Consider the following 22052-nt stretch of genomic DNA (forward strand, 5'->3'; position numbering starts at 1 on the left):
AATTGTGAGCATTAAGAAACATGCCAAAATATGAGTGATTTTATCTCGACTCATCATGTTACTCAATCACAATCACTAGCTACCACTTACAATTAGTTTGTGAATGAACACTGGGTCTAAAGGGATCACATAAGCAGCCAATATTCTACTACCAGCACCAGATTAGTTGAAAACTCGAGATAACAGTATAGGTAACCAAGAAAGTAACAGATAGGTCATATTCCTGTGCTATTCCTACTGCAGTACTTAAAGTGGCTTTAAAGGAGGTGATGGTATGAAACTAATATGAGTAAATACAGGCAAGAAAGTGGCGTTAATTTCATAGAATCATTTAGAAAAATTAACTTCAAAATGAAGCAGGATATAAGATAGTGTCTATTTAAAACCTCTAATTACAAAAACAACAAATAATCTCTTAGCATACAACATAACTAGAAGATTACACTAATAGGAAGTTATTAATATCTTACTACATTTATTTAAAAGGTAAGACACAGTTTCATTGTATTTGAAACTCACAACAGAAGTCACAGGTTCCCACACTTCCTGTTTTTCATGTGTTGCACCGACACATTGTGTAGTTTACTACAATTTGAAACAGATAATGATCTCACACGTGTCTCGCACCAATTTAAACTAGGCTGAGATTTTTGGAGAATAAAACGTATTGTACATATACACACGTTCATGCAATGAGAATTTGTTGCTAGGCATTACATAAATACACAAAAATCACAAAACTTTATACACTAACGTCGTACACTTGAAGAATTGAGAATTTTGTAACATGACTTCTAAGTGCACTGAATGCCATATGGCTATTGGAGGTCAACTGCGCAGAAGAAACAGTTACGCATTAACTGAAAACCACGCAGGGTGCGGCTGACCACAGTTTTCTGGGATCATTGATAATAATGTTCCTGTATAATGTGAAAATTATCGAAGCCCAAATTTATAAGCTGTAACTGCCCATATTCATTCAGTATGCATCTAATTACTGAAATGTCCCATCCTTTTTTTATTTTTTCATTCTGTATCGAATGACCGAACAAAAAACACTATTTTTCATTCATCCATTAATTCACTTGGAACAAGTTCACCAAAACTTTCCAGCCACATAGTGTTTCCATAATATAGGGGCATCAAAAATCTTTAATATCTCACAGAAGATTACTGCCACCGTGTTTGGTATGTGCTTTAATTTCAGACACCTTCTCGTGCTTTTCTTTAACAAATTTTTCTATCCTTTCCATGCAGGTATGAGGACAGTGCTTTCAAATACGGTAAGCTAACCATTTCCTTCCACATATGCTTTCACTTACTATAATACATTCATCTCATTCCCTCACCAATTCTATGCAAATGAAGATGCTAGTGAAAGGCTAAATAAACCCATGACAAATTCAGTGATCTTTGTAATTTTGGTACATGCATGAAGCATTTGTAAATATTATTCCATGCCAAGTCAGTAAGATTAGTGTTCAGAAACAATTACAGGAATTCTAAATCTATTACCTGCACAACGTCAAGCACGAGGCCAGCACCAACCATCCCCAACCCCGCCACCAGGAAGGGAATGAACACCTGAACTGATATACTCCACACATTCTCTGTCTCTTCATGTGGAGCAGCACGTGGTGCCACTTTTGGCTGTGGAGCTGTTATATCTAGAAGCTGATGGGTCTCCCCATCCAGATCAGCAAATGAGTCTCCTCCTTCACCTTCACCGCCAGGTTCACCAGAGCTCCCAGATGCCATCTTACGAGATTTTCGTCGTCTGCTTTGGTGGTGATGGTGGTGTTGTCGGCCACGACTACCTGATGACTTGCCGGGCATGATCGATCCTTCGCCACTGTACCAACTACAATAGAAAAGATATATGGAAATAACTCAATATATGTTTACAAAGAATCAATTTTATATATAATATGTTTTCGTCTTTACTGTTTGAAGAAATATTAATCCATTATATTCAATCTGAAAATTTTGTATTCAAAATAAAGGCATATATTTTTCCATACACTCGATTTTAAACAGACATCCATTATTTCAGTTGGTCAATAGATTACATGCATGACGATTTTATCTTGTTGAAGTATATTCACCTAAATGATCGTAATCACTTGATAATACTTCAAAATATAATAAACAAAGGAATTTATATTTGACACCTGTACCAGCATTTATAATACGGTATCAATGCACCAAAATCTAACACAATGTCTTTTTGTTCCTCCATAAATATAGTTCCAAAAAATAGGCGTTAATGATCAATTTTATTATGAATTGTGCAATTTGTTTGTATAGCAATAGAATAGTTTTCATTTCACTTAGTTTAAAACCTGAGTTCTGTACACTCTAAAAAAGGAAAAGAAAACATAATTAATTATATGGAATGCTAGTGTAGTGTTTCATTTATGTTGTCTCCGATATTTTGCATTCTAGTGATTTCTCAAGAGAGTTTCCAAACACAAAATAGGAAGAAAATGGGAAAGTGAGCAAGGTAGGAAAAAAATTGAAACAAAGTCACATTAACCTCTTCAGTCTCGAATTTACAATTTAAAAAAATTGAAAAAAAAAAAAAAAAAAAAAAAAAAGGTCACATAATCATTCTGGGGTTCCAAAAATCCCAAATCAAGTCTTCACAGAAAATCAAATTTTGGGGCAATTTTGACTCTTGGTGCCCCAAAATTTTAAATTCTAATTTATAAATCTGGTATAGAAATCTTGCAAAAGTGATATTCATTTCTATCAAATTTAATTATTCAAAAATTCAAAAGTATCGAAGATACTGCAAAAGAATTAAAAGAAAATTATGTACAGTATACAATACAACAGGACTGAAGAGGTTAAGGAAAGGTTTTCGTACTATCAATGTTCTTCAGTCAGTGACTTCATGTTACGACAATTAAGGAACAAAGCTGTAATTAAAATGGCAGAGGAAATCAAGACGTTTGGAGAAAACTTTCATTACATTCACTTATCTATTGAACATTTCATGTGACCTGCTGGAGACAGAACTCCAGTCCTTTTGATATGAAACTTTCATATACCTGAAAAATTACAACTGGCTTAACCCTTTGGGGCATAGTGGTTATTCAGAAGAACCACCGTTTTCTTTCTTTCTAAATTTCATGGCACAGATATTCCACCAAGGAACCGCCTCTTGAGTATACACAGAGGTGCTATCTATGTTTTGAAATTGTGTGCGGAGTTAAAATGTTGAAAAGAATTGATCGAAACTTTGTTATGATCCATGATATAAAAAATATAAAAACTTAATTTGTGCTTCAAAGGGTTAAAAGGAATGAAGAAAAATAACGAGGAGGCAGAACATGAGGAGGCAACTTCCAGCAGATCAAATGAGAATTTTTGCACTCCACAAACACTGGATATTATACTGTCAATGGTCGTGTTCATGCAAGTACAAAAGTACAGTTGTCAAAAAAAAAAAAGTGGCCGCACTCGTGAACAGCGAATATTTTCAAAGTCCACTTCGGGTCGCGGCGATATTACACAATGCATGTGCTTGTACAAGCAGTTCCGGAACTATTAAAATGTTCCATATCTGCGCCTCATAGACCAGCGGTAGAGTGTTTGTTTAATGATTCAAAGGTTGTGGGTTCGGGCCTTCTTCAAGTTTCCATTTTATTTTTTAATCGTTCTTTAGCGATGTAAATGATATTCAAATTATCATTTATATCCAGTTATCGTTCTTTATGGATATCACGTTATTTATATTTTGTTATCGTTCTTTAGAGATATGAATAAAATTCAAGTCATCATTTGTATTCTGTTATAGTTTTATAACGATATGAATTATAATTATTATTATTATATCTCCAATGGGGGTTAGCCCTATTTTACATATGTATGTTAACATAAGCATAAAGAGAAATGGAAAAGAAAATTAAATTAGCTTACGCGATGTAAACAAAATATAAACAATCCGTAAATTAGGCATTGCGATTGCAAAACAAATATCAGTTATCAATTTGAAACATACAAAAACATTAACAACACACATACGTAACACTTCTATTACACAAATATGCAGCTTTCCGTACCATACACCATAAATTAATACACAATAGTCACACAAACACAATCAAACTATAATTACGACATTGCGACGACATCAAGCATCCCATAACTGACTCACATACATAACAAATCAAGCATCCGTTACAACACATACACTTCAACATAGTAACCACACTTTTAAAAGTTACAAATTTGGCTCCAAGAAGAATAAATAGGACACTGTTACTAATTACTATTCTTCTACAATTTCTTAAATACATCTGTAATAAATCTGTGAAATTCCGATATGAATAATATTCACGTTTTTTATATTGTTATCGTTCTTTAGCGATATAAATAATATTCAAGTTATTTATATTGTTATTGTTCTTTCGGAATATAAATAATCTTATTTTATGCAAGTAATTATTATAACACAAATAACCATCTTTCTTTGTAAAATAGGTTATTTTATTTAGATAATTAAATAAGTATTATATGATATCTTATATTCATTAAACAAACCGATATTTACCATTTATATTCTGTTATCGTTCTTTAGTGATACTGTATAAATAATATTCAAGTTATTTATATTGTAATCGTTCTTTAGCGATATAAATAACATAAATTTAATATTAGGTTTGGAAAAATCCAGTTGCATAATACTGGTATTAGTTTTTCTTTTTGTATTATTACATTATACTATCTTGAACCACAATAAAATGAAAAGGAGTAACGAGGAATTGAACCTGAGACATTGACATCTAAATTCCGACGTTCGTCCACTGAGCTATGAGGGCAAAAGTGTGGAAACATTTTCGGAAAAATTGGCCCAATCACACTCTAAGATTTTCTGATGATTCGTAGAAGCTAGTCCAGGATGCGGGGGGCAAAGGCTAATTGAGATTTCCCGATCTCTGATTGGGTCAAACATCCTGATAGAATTAATATTTAACCCTTGCCGTGACTTTTGGTGAAGTCCGGAGGGCCCAATTAGTCAAATACACTCTCCTCACCTCCACGCTTGGGCCCCCTTGGAATTTAATAAGATGCGAAAGAGCTAGTGGTGTGCAGAAAGCAATGGGATGTTACCACATTTAGGCCTATCCTTCCCAAGAAAAACTGCAAACATGAACAAAGGAAGCTTTTAATAGAAGAAGAAGGATCTTCTGCGGACCTCTGGAAAAAGAACTAAGGAAGAAACTAGTGAAGTGCTTTGTGTGGAGTGTGACATTGTATGGGGAAGGAACATGGACATTACGACGAAATGAAGAGAAACGAATTGAAGCATTTGAAATGTGGATATGGAGAAGAACGGTGCGTGTGAAATGGACAGACAGAATAAGAAATAAAATTGTGTTTGAAAAAGTGAGTGAAGAAAGAATGATGCTGAAACTGATTAGAAAGAGAAAAAGGAATTGGTTGGGTCTCTGGTTGAAAAGAATAATAGACGACATTAGGATATGTGGATCATATGCGGAGACTAAGAGGAAGGCAGAAAATAGGAAAGATTGGAGATTGCTGGGTTTGCAATGAAAGACCTGCCCATGGACAGAACACTTATGTATGTATGTTCAGAATGCCTGGAATATCGTGTCTAAGAACAGTCGCTATTTGCAAAGACTAGTCGATTCCATGCCCACTTGACTGCAAGATGATCGAGATAAGAGGAAGATAGACTAAATATTGAATTGTGGCTTTTTGTTTTGTTTTTTGAACGCTTAATTGTTTGAATGTTTTAAGGCCGACGCCAGTAAATTTGTTTTGTTTATGCCACGAAAGATATTTTTATTTTGAATAAAATCTTTTTTCTTTCCATTTGCAGCCACAATATCATAATGATAAAGTCATGGCATAATATATTAATGAACCTGATGTTAATTACTAAAATAATCGTAAAAGAGAAAGGAGCATTATATATAGTTTGTCTCTCTCAAAAACAGAACAACAAAGAACATAAAAAGCATGGGGTTGTAGTCGAACGCAGGACCTCATGAATAAGAGGCCTGAACGCTACCATTACGCTATCGAATAACACGCAGAATACTTCAATTATAACTGTAGATATTAGGCAACGTGGTCCAATAACATGTAACATCGCCTGTCTCCGAATTGTAGCGAAGATACCCGAAGGGAACTTTGTTTCAGGAGAGCGGCCACTTTTTCTTTTGACAGCTGTACATACTGGTAGTCATTCATCTGATATTATTTTTCTGAATTTATGCAATCTCGTTCAATAATAAATTGTCCATTCCATTAACAAAAAGAAAAGAAACAGGAATCCGTTGCACAACAGTCCATGGAGGTCCAAGGCCTACTACATTACTCAATAGAAGTGAACGATCATTCAACTGGTACAGCAGTAACATGTGATTAGCACAATGATCCCCTACCAATTATAGCTGGCTCGTGAAATCGGATCAGCAATAATATCAGTTATATACCACGCTTTTAGGTAATATTAGAGATTTACCTTAGAGAAGAAAAAATGAAACAAAATCCAGATTCTGTAATCAAATAGTTCACAAGGAGGATGTAGATGTGAATATTAAGGCATAAGGGGGAATGATCTGTTACCTACATTCTCTTACAGAGCGGTCTAACATATCCTGTATATTAGGGGATAGCTTTCTATGTACAGTCCTCAGTTCAGTCCCTGACTATGGCATCAAAACACACAGTAAAAAATATTCTGCTTTTCATAGACATGCAAATTTGTACTATATAAATTACATATATATCAATACAATTCTCGATACAGAGACATAGCTATACATATATAATTTTTGCAGCAAGTTACAATATTAGCTTGGTAAAGATACCACATTAATATCCGTTATGTAGGTCACTAAGCAATTGACTTTAAAAAATACCATTCAGAGTTTCATAATTTAATAAAGTAATCGAACATAAATGTGTAACTCACAAATGAAGCTGTTCTCAACTCTCATCCATATTCAAAGGAGTAACATGAAAGTGTGTGAAAAAAGATCGTCATCTCAGGAAAATACTATAAAATTCAAGGTTCTACACAACTTCGGATATGGGATGAAAATAATTAATTTGTAAATATATATGGTTAACTTAATGTTCTATCAGCATTAAAACTCCCTTTCCTGTGATCATTACAGCAAGAATCTGAATAATACCGATGCTTCAGAAATGTTATTTATTTATTACTATTCATGGTCCATATAGCTAGACACACATCTTCTATTATATCCAGAATAGACCCTATGCACTCTTTAGGTTTATGCTCGCACTTCTAAGACAAGCACCACCATCACCATCACCACCATCACCACCACCACCAACAACAATAATAATAATATCACATCTTCTCCATCACCACACTCATACTCAGTCATAATCATAATTATCATCATCATCATCATCATCATCATCATCATCATCATCATCTAGAGATATGTGCTTCGAAAAGAATTTATTATAGTAACTTCTCATTCTAATGTTATTACAAAGCTATGTTTTGTAAGGGAGTATAGAACGTAAGTAGATATATATCCAAGTAATTCATATATCTGTGGTCTAAAGAGATTAGTGACAAGACAATCATACACAGAAAAGAATCTATTAATGACATAACTCTAACAATGGCACAGTCCTATTACACAGATACATAATGCACTCCCTTGTGGTAAATTCATTATTTTTCAACAAAATACAAAATTGTGTAATTTTTAACAAGATTAATTTCAGTCTTGTATTAAATACATGCAATCAATGATAAATACATGAAATAATGTTATCCAATGTACACATTTCACCGTGGATTAAATTAGCAACACATTACACTGGCTCACCTTTTCTGATGAACTCAAGTTCATCACCTTTACCACATTTTTAAATTCTACAATTTGAAATAAGGTTATTTCACAAATAAAATCTCACTGCTATAGGGATCCACCATCTCTGACGTCAAATATAGGAACACTTTCATAACTGGAATTGTCAGCTCAATCAAAACGAGCCTTCGACTAAATTATCATAAACCATTAGTAACACGTTTGTTTGATGAAACCATCAAATACAGCACCTTCTTCCTTAGCACAAGAATAATATAGTCTAATTTCATGTCATGTTGGTACCAAAAACTAGGACAATAACATAACACTGGGTTATGCAATATGGGGTGTTTTGCACATGCGGTTACTGCAATGTACCTAGTACATAGAAATTAGGTGTTCAAACAGCCTGGAAGCCTTACTGTGCAGCAAACAAAGGTCTGTAGGTAACTACTACAACATGAAGCCGATGCCCAGACAAAAGGAAGCAAAATCTAAGCTATTTTCAGGAACATCTCAACATTTGGCCTCTCTCCCTGAACTCGACCCAAAAAAGACAACTGCAACATACAAGGAAGGAAACCCAGACAAGACTGGGGCATGTGCCAACTATTCATGTTTTGGGACACATGTGTTGAATCACAGTACTAAGAAGTCAATTATCACTTACACTCTACAGCAAATTAACGTAAATTAAAATATGTTCTGGATCTCAATTAATTAGATATTATACACTGACCAATACAAAAAGCAAAACACTTTAATTTTCTTACTTTTATTATAAGATCTATGTTGATGCTATTGATAACCATACCTATCGAAAATATTTTGTTTATCATAATATTATACCAACACTTCCTTTAATTAACAATTAAATTGCTTTCTACTCACACACATAGATTCATTTGTATGAATACCTTAATCAAAAACAAATTAATTAGGAGAACATGAGTTCGTCAAAATTGTCTCATTACAATCATTTAAAAGGCTTGTTTGTAGTAATGTCAACGGATGAGGCAATACATGTATATGGCTGAAGGCCTTTACCATAGTTAATCTTCAAATGTATTGTTACCAGTAATCTCTTTAACCCATTAGTACATAGTGTCCGAAAAATCGGACACAAAAGAATTATGTTGTACAGGTTACAGTGTTCGAGCTAATTTGTTTAAAATATGCTATATTACTTCCTCAATGTAGTAGCTATATTGATTTTAGCAGTTTCTGCTTTTCAGCTTGAATTTACAGTGTTAGAGAACACACATTGTTAAGATAGCAACCAAACAGTACGATGTTGTGCGCAAGGGGTAATTAAATTTATAAATTAATATATTTTATAACAACGTAATTTTTTGATACTAGGCTTATACTATTGTTGATACTTCCATTATTGAACCAGCACATAAAAATCTCCATTCTTGTTAAAAGGTTTGTTGTTAACGAATTGTAAATGTCAACGTCCGAAAAAACGGACACTATGCTCTGGATACAGTTACAATGGAAGTTGTAATACGAATGCTGTTATGATATTTTCGTTACTCTTTTTCAGCCTAAATGTGAACGAGATATAGAAATAATTGAAAATAAAGATAAAATTGCATAAGAGGAGCTCATTTATTATATCACCAGACGATGGGTTGGACACATACGGACAGCCACAAATCTGATGAACACAAAGCCAATCTCAATCACCTTGGCAGAAAAATGTTTATTAGTGCTTGTGAATTACAGACTGCTTGTAAGGACAGTGATGGTGTTTCTGCAATATGAGGCGCGTCCAGAAAGTAAGTTTCCCTGGGGCCGTTTAGAGAAAGAAACAATTTCTTTCACGGAAAGATTTATTGGAAGAGATAAAGCAACTTTTGAGCCATTTTTCAACATATTCCCCACCGGAATTCAGATATTTGTCATACCATGGGATCAACTTTTATATGCCTGTGTCGTAGAAGTTTGTCACCTGGGATCGGAACCAGTGTGTGACAGCCGCCTGCACCTCTCTCCTCCCTGACACTGTGAAAATACTGACTGGACAGGAGTTTGTTGAGGTGTAAGAAAGATGGCAATCTCTAAACCTCTTACGGCTCTGTGCATAACAGCTCTTTTGCCGGGAGGTGTTTCAACATTCACCCTACAGCCCAGATCTCGCTCCCTAATCAATAAGGTTGAAATTTCCGAGCATGGAAGATATAAAGTGCCTTTTTGATAACTACTTTACATCTGTGAAATTGTTTAGGCATCTCACTGAGAAAAGGGATTTGCGCTATGGGATCGGAACCAGTGTGTGACAGCCGCCTGCGCCTCTCTCCTCTCTGTCGCTGTGAAAATACTGACCAGACAGGAATTTGTTGAGTTGTAAGAAAGATGGTAATCGCTCAACCTCTTACGGCTCAGTGCATAACAGCTCTTCTGCTGGGAAGTGTTTCAACATTCACCCTACAGCCCAGATCTCGCTCCCTAACCAATGCAGTTGGAATTTCCGAGCATGGAGGATATAAAGTGCTTTTTGATAACTACTTTACATCTGTAAAAATGTTTATGCATCTCTCTCTGAAAAAAGAGATTTGCGCTACGGGAACTTGACAGGAAAATAGAATGGAAAACTGTCCTCTCGGAATTCAAGAAAAAAAGTGACAGATTCACATGACTTCAGAACCTGTAATAACGTCCTTATTGTTCGAAGGAATGATAACAGCGTTGTTACAGCAGCCACTAACTTTGAAAACATGTCTATATCTACTATATCTAGATGGTGAAGTGAAAAATAATGTAAAGTTTCCATTTCTTAGCCTATACTATTTTCTTCGAACAAAAAAGGAATGGGAGGAGTACATTAGATCGATCAGTATGTGACTTCATACAGATCCAAAATGGTCAGAAGAAATGGTGGTAGCCAATATTCGCATACATCTCGGACGACAGTATAGTAAATGCGTGGTTACTCTACAGGAACCAAAATACTGGCAAAAATTTCTACAATTTCGACGGTTTTTTGGAATTAGCACTGCTAAGAACATACGGACAAACAACATATCAAGGAAAAAGTGCACCTACGAATATTAAGGATGTGTGGTTATGTGGACTGAACCACTCGTTCAAAGAGAAGATGTAGTAAGTACAAGGACAAACCCAAATTTATTTGTTGCAAATGTAAAATATGTTTTCACCGTAAATGTTTTACAGAATACCACAATCAGTAGTAAATATGACAATTGTTACCTAAAGTAAAATAAATACGTGGCAATAAGTGATTTTGAGTGATTAAAGGGATCTTATTATTATAAAATACCTAAAATAAGAAACTGCAATGTAACTGATCAGTGTGCATAGCGTCCGATTTTTCGGACGGCCTGTATTTCTCAAACAAAAAGAAAATAAAATGTTTTATTGCTTAATACGTGTTCAACTGGTGCTAAACAACAAATTTTTATGAAAAAAATTCTTTTAAATACATAATCCAACTTTATGCACTAATGGGTTAACACAATTATAAGACTTACACTATATTTCTTTAAATATGACCTATCTTTCCCAGCTAAAAACACGAAGAAATGTGTGTTTATTACGATGAAGAAAATTCTCTTAAAACATAGAATAATTTATTTAAATATCCCGCGATCTTCGCGATATTCACAAATTGGTAATTATGGCTGGTTTGGCGTTGTATTATTGGTCCACGAAAAATAATTCGTCTTTTACGAAAGCACTCAAGGGGGCATAATTATTTACCGCTTTGGGGAAGTTTACCAAATATTCATTAGTATTAATTACATAAAATTTGACATTATTAAAGTAATGTTTTTGTTTCTGCATACTATTTGTGCTCATGAGCTTAAATCCATTTTATCTTTTGACCTTCAATATGAGAAGCATTCGAATACGAAATGCAACATGCACAATTTATATTAGGTAATAAAACAGTTTCATGATTTATATTTACCCCTTACTTACTTACAAATGGCTTTTAAGGAACCCACAGGTTCATTAACACCCTCACATAAGCCCGTCATCAGTCCCTATCCTGTGCAAGATCAATCCAGTCTCTATCATCATATCCCACCTCCCTCAAATCCAGTTTAATATTATCCTCCCATCTACATCTTGGCTTCCCCAAAGGTCTTTTTCCCTCTGGTCTCCCAACTAACACTCTATATGCATTTCTGGATTCGCCCATACGTGCCACATGCCCTGCCCATCTCAAACGTCTGGATTTAATGTTCCTAATTATGTCAGATGAAGAATACAATGCGTGCAGTTCTGCGTAGTTTAACTTTCTCCATTCTCCTGTAACTTCATCCCTCTTAGCCTCAAATATTTTCCTAAGAAGATAAGTATTTACCACTACTGAAAAAAGTCAAAGATTAGTTGCTTCATTTCTTTCATTATATCATACCCTAATTAGATACCGGTACTAGTAATTAGAAGGATAAAAATATACTATTAACACAAATGAGGAAATACAATTGTATGAGAATGAATCCTGTATATCTATAAAAAGCAGTCTGCAGTATTACGAAATTTATCTCCCCTTGTTCATTTGAGTTAAATTTATTTCTGGCTCACACAGTGAATAGCAACAGTTTTAATTTAAGTTATCGGCAAGAGGTTATAATGAACATGTAACTGTTTCACTAGTCCTAGTGGTGATTATACTTTGTATTACCGTACATTTTTCTCTCTGAATTTAAGTACCAAATGAGACGGTCATCGCAACAGTGGTCTAACCCTCCTCAATGCGAAAAATTAAATATTGAGTCTTCTGTTGATTTTGACGTCAACTATCTTCCTACGAAGTGGAATAGACTAATCCACCATTGTATAGTTTGTTAGAAAGGATATAATTTTTCCTCTAAAAAATCTCATATATATAAACTTGAACTTGCTTTTTCTACATTAAAAAATTGGCTTAGACCACTGTTGCGCTGACCCCCTCAATTCGACAATACTGCATCATCGCATTGACCTTATTATGTTTATACACATCCCCAAAATGTCTCACTGTACTAGGAAAAAATAATTTTCCATAGCCACATGGATATTAACATTCACAATTTTGTTTTATTTCAAATGCGATTAATTTGATTTGTTGTGGCTACGTCAATCTACGTTAAAATGACAAACGAACAATATCTCTAGACCTATCATATTCGAGGTTCAAGAAAGAGCAAAAGATAGCAATTTCAAATGTTTAAAAATATTCAGACATCGATTACAAACTTTAGGCTCTCGTTAAGAATTCCACTTTTCTAATTTTTAATCGATTATATTATAGATTTGTTCCAGCAAGCAATTCAGAACTCGTTCCGAACTAATAACACAGTCCAGTATATAAGTCATGAAGCTCAATACGTAGGGAATATGCATCCAATGACAGCTGTACTTTAGTTGCTAGCCACTAGGATTGCTACTATCGCCTCATTACATACAATGCGAAAACGGAAATACGAGACCGGCACAGTCTATTGTTCCTAGTACTCTCAGTTGGAGGTTCTTTCGGCGCATGCGCTAGTTGTGTACGGTGTCAAAACTAATTAGGAATTTTACGTTGTTGGAATGATTCTTGAACTGTTCTTTCAAGGCCTTCGGAGTTTCTTCTCATATTAAAATTATATTCATCTTTCGAACTTAATTCATCATAAAATACATCACTATCACCTTCCAAATCACCCATGATCGCCAGTTTTTTTTTTATTTTATTTTAACCTGCCTAGTCTCGAACCATTTCAACCGTAACTTCACATTAAACCATCTGCGCATGCGTCAACAGTTCAGAATTTCCAGTTCTGCTCTTAATCGAGAACCAATTTCACTCGCTCCGAACGAGTTCTGAAGCACGTTGGGACAGGGGCCTGGGAGTTTAGTATCGGTTCGGAATCAGTTCTAGTCTTGTTGGAACACATTAGGCTACTGTGCATGAGCAGGCAGTTCAGAATCGATTCCGAACCGTGCTGGAACAAGTATAGAGCTCACTGGCTGGAACAAACCTAAAGACACTGTATAGCTGCACCTACACGGTTAGATTTTCCATGCGTGTACGCATGTAATCTGGGAATGATATTGAAAGAATCAAGTTTAAAACGAGCGTTCAGTTAGGATGCATGAAGATTTTGTGTCTATATGATGCGCCGTTTTGAACGTCATTTTCACTACGTATATACAGGGACATCATTTTATTTTTACTAACATTTTTAATATTAACTTGCCTATACCTCTGAATCAACGCCGTTTGCTACCCCTTCCACGACTGGAGTTCGATGATACTGGCGTGATATAGGCTACAAACAAATCACTTTACTAGGTATAGGAGGGAAGAAAAGTAGTTCATCCATTTACGTAAACTAGGAAATATTGCGCTTTTGAGTTTGATCATTTTCGTTAGGTTTTTGTTTAAACAAAATACAGTACAGTATTAAAAATGAGTGTTTTTACTCAAGAACTGAGCTATCCATTCAGACGTATTCATTATGCAGTGTATATTATACGGTCTACAGCACATTAGCGTACAATATAGAGGATGAAGTTAAATTGAAAAATAATCATAATATGGCTATTTAAACAAATTTAAAAAAATGGTGGCCGTTCATTTCGATACAGGCTTCAGTTCTTCTGTGCATATTATCGCACTATAGACTATTGTACCTAATTCCAATTACCAGTTTCGTCCTTCGTACTAGTAACTCATGTTGAAATAATTCTGTACTTACTCTATAAAAGAGTACCTTACGTCCTGTAAATTCAATCTTCACTTCTGCCCGATCCGAAAAGATAAAATTACTCAGATATACTATCTATTGTCCGTCCAAGTGGTTATGTCGTAGGGTCGTATAAAATCAAGTGACAGTTAATTACTTAACGAGGCCCTTTTATTTAAGTTATTTTAAACAGTTGTATAATATTACGTAGACGTCCAATTCCTAACAGAAATTAATGTTCTCAGAAAAGAGCTAAGACAGCCCAGCCACTAGCTGGCGAATAAAAGCTGGTGGGGGAAACCGGGGTACGACGTAGGCAAATGGATGACAGTACCTGTGCGAAAATGATTCAATATTGAATGCTCTTTCGTCACTGGAAAACGCGAACATATTTTTGGAACGTACTGTTTACTAAGACCGTAAGGCTACTATGACTGTATATGCGGTGTTGGATCTGTGTGGAGGACGGTTGAATTTCATTAGTAGAAGGGGTGGGAGTGAAGTACATTTAAAAACTCAGGTACAATAAAAATTGAAGTAAAAATAAAATGATGTCCCTGTATATGTATATATATTTGTTTTTTTCTCATCGTTCAGACTGGAGGTTAAGAAATAATACAGGTAATATACTTCAAGACACGTGACCATTATGTGAACAAAGAGAAGATGACATTCATATTGTTTTTGAATGTCAATATACAAAAGAAATACGGATAAATTTATAAATGAAAAGTTCCTACAAATGAATCAAGAAATAGCTATAAGAAAACTTATGAATAAAAATAGGTCTCTTTTTTTTTTTGTAAAAAAATTAGAATGGAAAGAATAAATGAAATAGCTAGAATTGAATGAGATAAGATTGGATAAGACAAAAGGTTTAGTTTTTGATAGTACTATCTATAAATTAATATATATATATATATATATATATATATATATATATTTAAAAGATTTAAATATACTAGAATAATGGGAGATTTATATATGATAGCTGCACATTGCAGATTGAAACGTGAAGTACAACTTAGGCAAGTGAACAAAGACTAATTGTATCAACATACTAAAATGAGTTGAGTCCTGCACAAAACTAGTCGCAAGCGCAAGACATTTAAAAAATGTTTTAAATTATGGTTTATTTAACGACGCTCGCAACTGCCGACGTTATATCAGGGTCGCCGGTGTGCAGGAATTTTGTCCTGCAGGAGTTCATTTACATGCCAGTAAATCTACTGACATGAGCCTGTCGCATTTAAGCACACTTAAAGGCCATCGAATTAGGCCGGGATCGAACCCGCAACCTCGAGAGCAGAAGGCCAGTGCTATACCCACTGCACTACCAAGGTCGATTCAAGTGCAAGATAAAACATCTTATATTAATTAGTTAAGTTTAGAAATTATATTAAAAACTGTATATCTATGGGTAAATTATAAAGTATGTAATGTAAGGTTTCAGTGATTGTATGTATGTACTTTTGTGTCTGTAAACTATAATATAATAAATATCTAAAAATTATGTAGTTTTTTTGTGGATGTTTAGTTTGTTTATGTGTTTAGTCTGTATAGTTTTTCGTGTTTAGTTTGTAAGTGTACAGTGTGAGCTCTCTTGGACTGGCTCCCCAAGTGTAGTAGACCTTCAGCTCACCCTACACTCCTGTAGGAGGCCGTTGCCCTTATGGGATTTCAGGAATCTTGCATAGATTTCTTGAATGAATAAAGTTGAAAGAAAAGTTGAACTGTGTAGATACCTTATCAATTTCGTGGTTATCTAGCGTCAATCGAATTGGTGATAGGGAAATAGCATTTGGCGAAATTACTTCCAGGATTCGCCATGGAATTACTTGATATTCTCCTTTAACTTGGAGAAAGTCTCGAGGAAATACACCAACCATGTAATCAGATAATATGAGATTCAAACTATAGGGGAAACTCGGCTAATTCCGCAGTAGTGCATATATGATTTTACTGCGGCTTTACAATAGCGTGAAGGTAAGTTTTGAGAGGCTGTCAACAGGAGGCATGTCCTCTACAGTGCTATAGAAAAAATGAAGGATATTGGTCGACACCTCTGTCGGCAATAAAGTGAAACATCGAAAGTTCACGTTTTTCGTGTTTTGCTACACAGCTGTGAAGAAAGTGAGCATTATTACATATTGTTTCTTTTATGTTACTTTCATGATGTATTTAATAATTATTTACTACTGCGAAATTAGCCAAGTCCTATTGCGGATTTATCCGCACTGTTGCGGAATTACCCGAGTTGTTCTTTTTCAACTGTAATGTATGTACAACTAAATATTGTAACTTTATTACAAAACAAGAATGTAATTTTATCGTTTCACAATAGTCACTTTCTATAATTTAGTTTAAATACTCCCGTCAACAATGGGATTTCCATTCCACACAGTAACACAGTATTCGTTATCGCACTCCACAGACGACAATGACAATTTACTTGAATTATTGAGAACAACAATGAGCTGTTAATCTTAACTAATGTTCACAAAGCACTATTTACAAAGCAGAACTGTGAGTTCACAGTATCTCGAACCCAAGACCTTCAGAGACAGTCCACTGAACTTCGAACTCAGGTCCCCCAACTGCGGTCTACTGCACTCAAACTCAAGACTTCGGACGCTCACACAGCTGCGGACACACTCAAGTCGAACTCCGGTCTCGAAGCTGGCTTCACTGCTACACAAGACTGGCTGGCTTGCTGTCCACCGACTATAACAGCAACTGCTACTACTCGTTCACTTGCCTCTCTTCTTTTATAACCAAACCATAGTTTCCAGAGAGTATGATACTGGAAATTTCTACGGATGTCCAGAAGATAGCACCCCTCGAATTCTCTGGATTTCTCCCCTCACTGCCGCGGTCGCTATCTCTCCTCTCCTCTCTACGCCACAGCACATGCCCCAGGAAGCAGATACGCACGCAACTTCCGCGCCGAACCACGGCCGACCTTGCCCTTCTTCTGCCGGTCGTGAGATCGAATCTCACGTGGCTGTCACAATATATTTGCATTTTAATAGGTCTTTTTTTCTCATTTGGTAATGAAAGGTTTCGTCCATGTCTACATACCTTGATAATATTTTTCAATAAACATTTGATAAAAATATGATAGATTTACTTCTTAATATTGCGGAATTAGCCGAATCTCCCCTACTGAATGTGAACTTGGAGTACAAGTTCCGCTCGTTCCCCTAGACCACGCGAAGAGTCTGCAGAATTGATCCTAGAACTTACAGTGTAGCTCATACAAATTTCGTATTGAGTTTTTTATAGTGACTTTAATGATAAATTATATTTGTGAGCAAGATTTTGGATTTTATAACCATAAGTAGACCTATAATTATTGCTCAGAGTACGTATCGACCTTCATATATTTCATGTTCAAGCGAAGATAAGTGATCCCAAAATACAGTAATATACCATTTCAGTTTCAATCCACATAATAATTTTGAATTGCTGGAATAATTCTAGTTATTCTCTATTTAGCAAAATACAAGTGCTCAAATACCTGAATTCTAGTAAAATTGTTTATTTTCCAATTCACAAAGGTTGTTAATGATGAGGAGGGGAGGATATGTTTTTCAGGGTCCTATTTTGAATTGTAATTAATTATGTAAAACGAACTATAACTGAGAGAGAAATTATATATAACGCAAAATAATAACAGTTATTATTGGCCGCAAAAGTTGAGACTTTATCCTATTGTATTAATGATCGCCCTCCTCAATTTTCTGACAGTAGCTACAGGTCAGTGGTAGGACTAAAGCAGAGGTTCCGAACTCGAATTCAAATAATTCCGTCTTTTTTCTCCATCCTTTCTCTAAACTGAGCGCATATATATTTGGGTGGTAATTGTCACTGAATATTCTAAATCATAAAATTGCTTTTGGGAGGCTGCAGATAAGTTTGGCCTTCTATGTATATTCAGAAATTAAAACGACTGTACAAAGGACACTTTTACAATACATCTTAGCTTATTGGAGTCCACTGACTATTGGTAAATAGTCTCACCAAAACGTGAAGGTGACGTACTTTCAAGTTTACGGCAAAGGCGACTAGAAAGTAGTAAGTAGTAATAACTAAAAACACAGTTGCTTCTCAAGACAATAGAAAATCGTAACCATTGAGTTACTGAAGATTCCAATGTCAAGTTTCTTCCCGTCATGAGTGAAAAACGTATCTTTGAATATAAACAGGGTATGGACTGTAGTAATGTACCACTCAGAGTCAGTAAGGCATTAATTACGGGGGGAAAAGGCAACTCCCCTTGTACTCTATTATTGTAACATACTGGAAAAACGTTGACAGGTAAATTATTTCTGCAATTCTAAAGCATAAAACAGCAAAAAAAAAAAAAGTATCACAAAGATTATGCATAAATGATTATTATATGTGCCAGTAAAACGCGGTCTGTGAAGCGGCAGGAAGCATGCCACATGCAGGCGGAATCGAATATACATAGCCCCTAATCCCTCAACTCAAGCGCGCAGATTTCAATTAAAATATTTCACAGTTACAATTAATTAAAGTAAACATCTACATTTGTCACAGATGATTTGAAAATATTGTTCTTGTACCGCCAGACATTTCGATATCTGAAGAGTTTGCTTTCACAAGCATATGATATCGCTGCAATTTTCCTCTTTATCTTCTCTTTCAGTTCTTTCAATGTGTAATGGTTAATTAATATACACTTTACTTTTCAAGTTCTCCCATAGATAAAAATCTCATACATTAAGATCTGAGGATCATGCTAGCCATGATCCCTTACCAAGTACCCCATCTTAAAAAAAATTTCCTCAAATGTGAAGCCAAAACTTGTTGAAAAAAAAATGGAGATTGACATTCAATGTCGGATAATCATTTGAAGAATTATGTATTTTATCCTTGTACCCCTCTGCACTGATTATATTTTCATAAAATATAGGCCAGTTATTCTATATGCATTTACAGCGCACCACTCCACTAATTGTTATTCTAAGTCGCTAAATGACAATGCAAATGAACCAATACTTCCTACGTGAAGAAAATTATATACAGAGTGGAAATGAAATAGCCTTGCAGATTTTCAGAGCGAACAGCTCATGTTGTATGTAACAAAAAACGATAATATCATATAGGTGGAAAATTCATAGTTTTTCAGAAAAAAAGTTTTTTTTCCCCCCAAATGTTTAACAACCTCTTATTCGGTAACTATTGCGAGTAGGATCGTGATTTTTGTCCACATCGATAGGATATCTAATAAAGAATAATTTATCCCTTTGGCGCATTTCTATAGCGTGGGCGGTTTTCGTGTAAATTTCATTTTAAAACCTCTAATTTCAAGCCAATGCACGATGCAAGTGGCAACGTCCAGGCAGAGAGCAGCTCACCTACCGAGACACACCGAGTTCGTTGACCTCTTACATCTGTATCACGAGTACAGTGTGCTAGCGGCTATGTTGCCGGACTGCTGAAACTTCAAACTTAATTTTCAAATTTACCGTAAAAACGTAATAAAGGTTTTCTATTCATTTACTGTAAGTGTACCCTATCGTCCCTTTCAATCTGCAAGGTTATTTCACTTCCACTTCGTAGAGTGCTTACTAAGTTTAGAACCACAGGAGAAATGATAAACAGCGCATTTCCTTATCAGAGAACGTGCTCCACACGTTTGCCACCAGTTTCAACACACTTCCTCAAAAGTTTTACCATGTTTCTTTGAATCCTCTTCAACATGTGAGAATCCCAGAGCAGCTATTGCGGTGGTTATCCTTTCCTGAAGATAATCCAAATCAATAAATTTTACAGCATACACCTCAGCTTTCAAAATCCCCTATACGGCAAAGTCCATAGTTCAGTTCGGGTGACCGTGCAGCCCATTCCACAAAATGATCAGTAAGCAATATATAACCTTATGGTTCCAGACTTTATAGCCACACTGTACATGAATAAATTTTTTCATCGCCAACATTAATCAAAACAGTTACAAAAATTCACGCGGTCTACATTATCACGTAGCTAGAAATCCTGAAGTCACCATAAAGGATTCTAATTTTAAAAGTCTGGTAGCTTCCCAAGCAGAGATCTGCGAAATTCCTGTTTTCTGTGCAAGACGTCACAGAGATTTCGTTGGATTTGTCCTAATCTCTTCTTTCGTAAAGTTTCTCCTCGGTAAGCACACGGGGATATAATTGTGGCTTTTATCGAGAACAGATCCCGTTGTCCTGAATGTGTTAAGATTACCCAGAGTATTTCACTGTGAAGCAGAAACACCAGGAAATTCCCTTCAAAATCGTATCCTCACTCTTATGCAAGAGCTTTTTTTTTTACATAAAAACAATACATAGCAGTATTCTTCGTTTTAAAATGTACGTATGTTGTAACATTACAAGAATAGTAATACTAATAACACTTTACGTTTTACCACTTATCACCTTAGCAACTACACCGATCGGTTTAACACATAACATTCCCGCTCGTATCAAACAAGTACTCAAACTGAATTTCGCGAGAGAATCAAGGCCACAACGACAGTAGGAGGCGTGCTTCCAGCCGATATACGATTCATGTTTTATGGCACACAACCCATGAAAAGGCACTGCATTACCCAAAAGATAAATACACAAATGTAATCATTTAAAATTTACCAAAATAATACGAACTTTTGTTTTCTGGTTTGCATACAAACGGTATTCTTTATAATGTCGAAAGTACGGTGTTATGTGAATTAATTTATACGAGTACACTGCATGGTTAGAAAGGTAAATATATTAAATTCTACACAAATTTAATACATAAATGGCTATGCGTGTAGTCTATTCATCTATATTATTCTTCTATTTATCGATATTTAGATTTTGTTATTTTTATTTAACGACGCTCGGAACTGCAGAGGTTATACCAACGTCGCCGGATGTGCCGGAATTTTGTCCCGCAGGAGTTCTTTTACATGCCAGTAAATCTACTGACATGAGCCTGTCACATTTAAGCACACTTAAATGCCATCGACCTGGCCCGGGATCGAACCCGCAACCTTGGGCATAGAAGGCCAGCGCTATACCAACTTGCCAACCAGGTCGACTCGACATTTAGAAGTGATAAAAATGTTAAAATATATTATAATACCAATACCTTGCTTCGTAGTTTCATTCATGTATAACAAATGGGTTTAGAGCTAACTATAATCCTCTAACAATGAGACATTCTTTTCTTACTTTTTGTTACTCATTCAGGCGAGATGATGTCAAAACTTAAATAGCCTATACAATGAAACGCACAAATAATTCTGTACACAATTTCTATTAGAGGAACATTTTTCCGTCAATACTAAATTTACCATCTCATTTGACAGTTTATTCTGTATAATAAACGCGTCATAAAGAAAATCGTTCGTCGAATCTTGAATTTTTAACTAAAATTATTACTCCATTTTGAATCTTGCGTACACCACTTTTAACACTTGAATATAATTAATTGATGAACTAGTGGACTTACTCGTGTTAAATTCCCGCTCGTGCTCTGATGATGGTGCGTGAAG

General features: G+C 35.2%; 1 protein-coding gene across 8 annotated transcripts in view; it reads right to left on the minus strand.

The window, feature by feature from the left end:
- The window catches only part of LOC138707871 (solute carrier family 41 member 1-like), a 144293-nt gene that overhangs the window by 61108 nt on the left and 61133 nt on the right, over positions 1 to 22052 (minus strand). For 5 of the 8 annotated variants that reach the window (XM_069837866.1, XM_069837868.1, XM_069837867.1 and 2 more), the window contains one exon: positions 1516 to 1861. In XM_069837866.1, the coding sequence (XP_069693967.1) occupies positions 1516 to 1861 (346 nt within the window). Of the gene's footprint in view, positions 1 to 1515; positions 1862 to 7850; positions 8181 to 8210; positions 8380 to 22052 lie in introns of those variants that run through there. The other 3 variants (XM_069837872.1, XM_069837869.1, XM_069837871.1) reach the window with 3 other exon arrangements.

This window comes from Periplaneta americana, chromosome 10 (assembly GCF_040183065.1).
Source record: "Periplaneta americana isolate PAMFEO1 chromosome 10, P.americana_PAMFEO1_priV1, whole genome shotgun sequence".
Classification (NCBI taxonomy): domain Eukaryota; kingdom Metazoa; phylum Arthropoda; class Insecta; order Blattodea; family Blattidae; genus Periplaneta; species Periplaneta americana.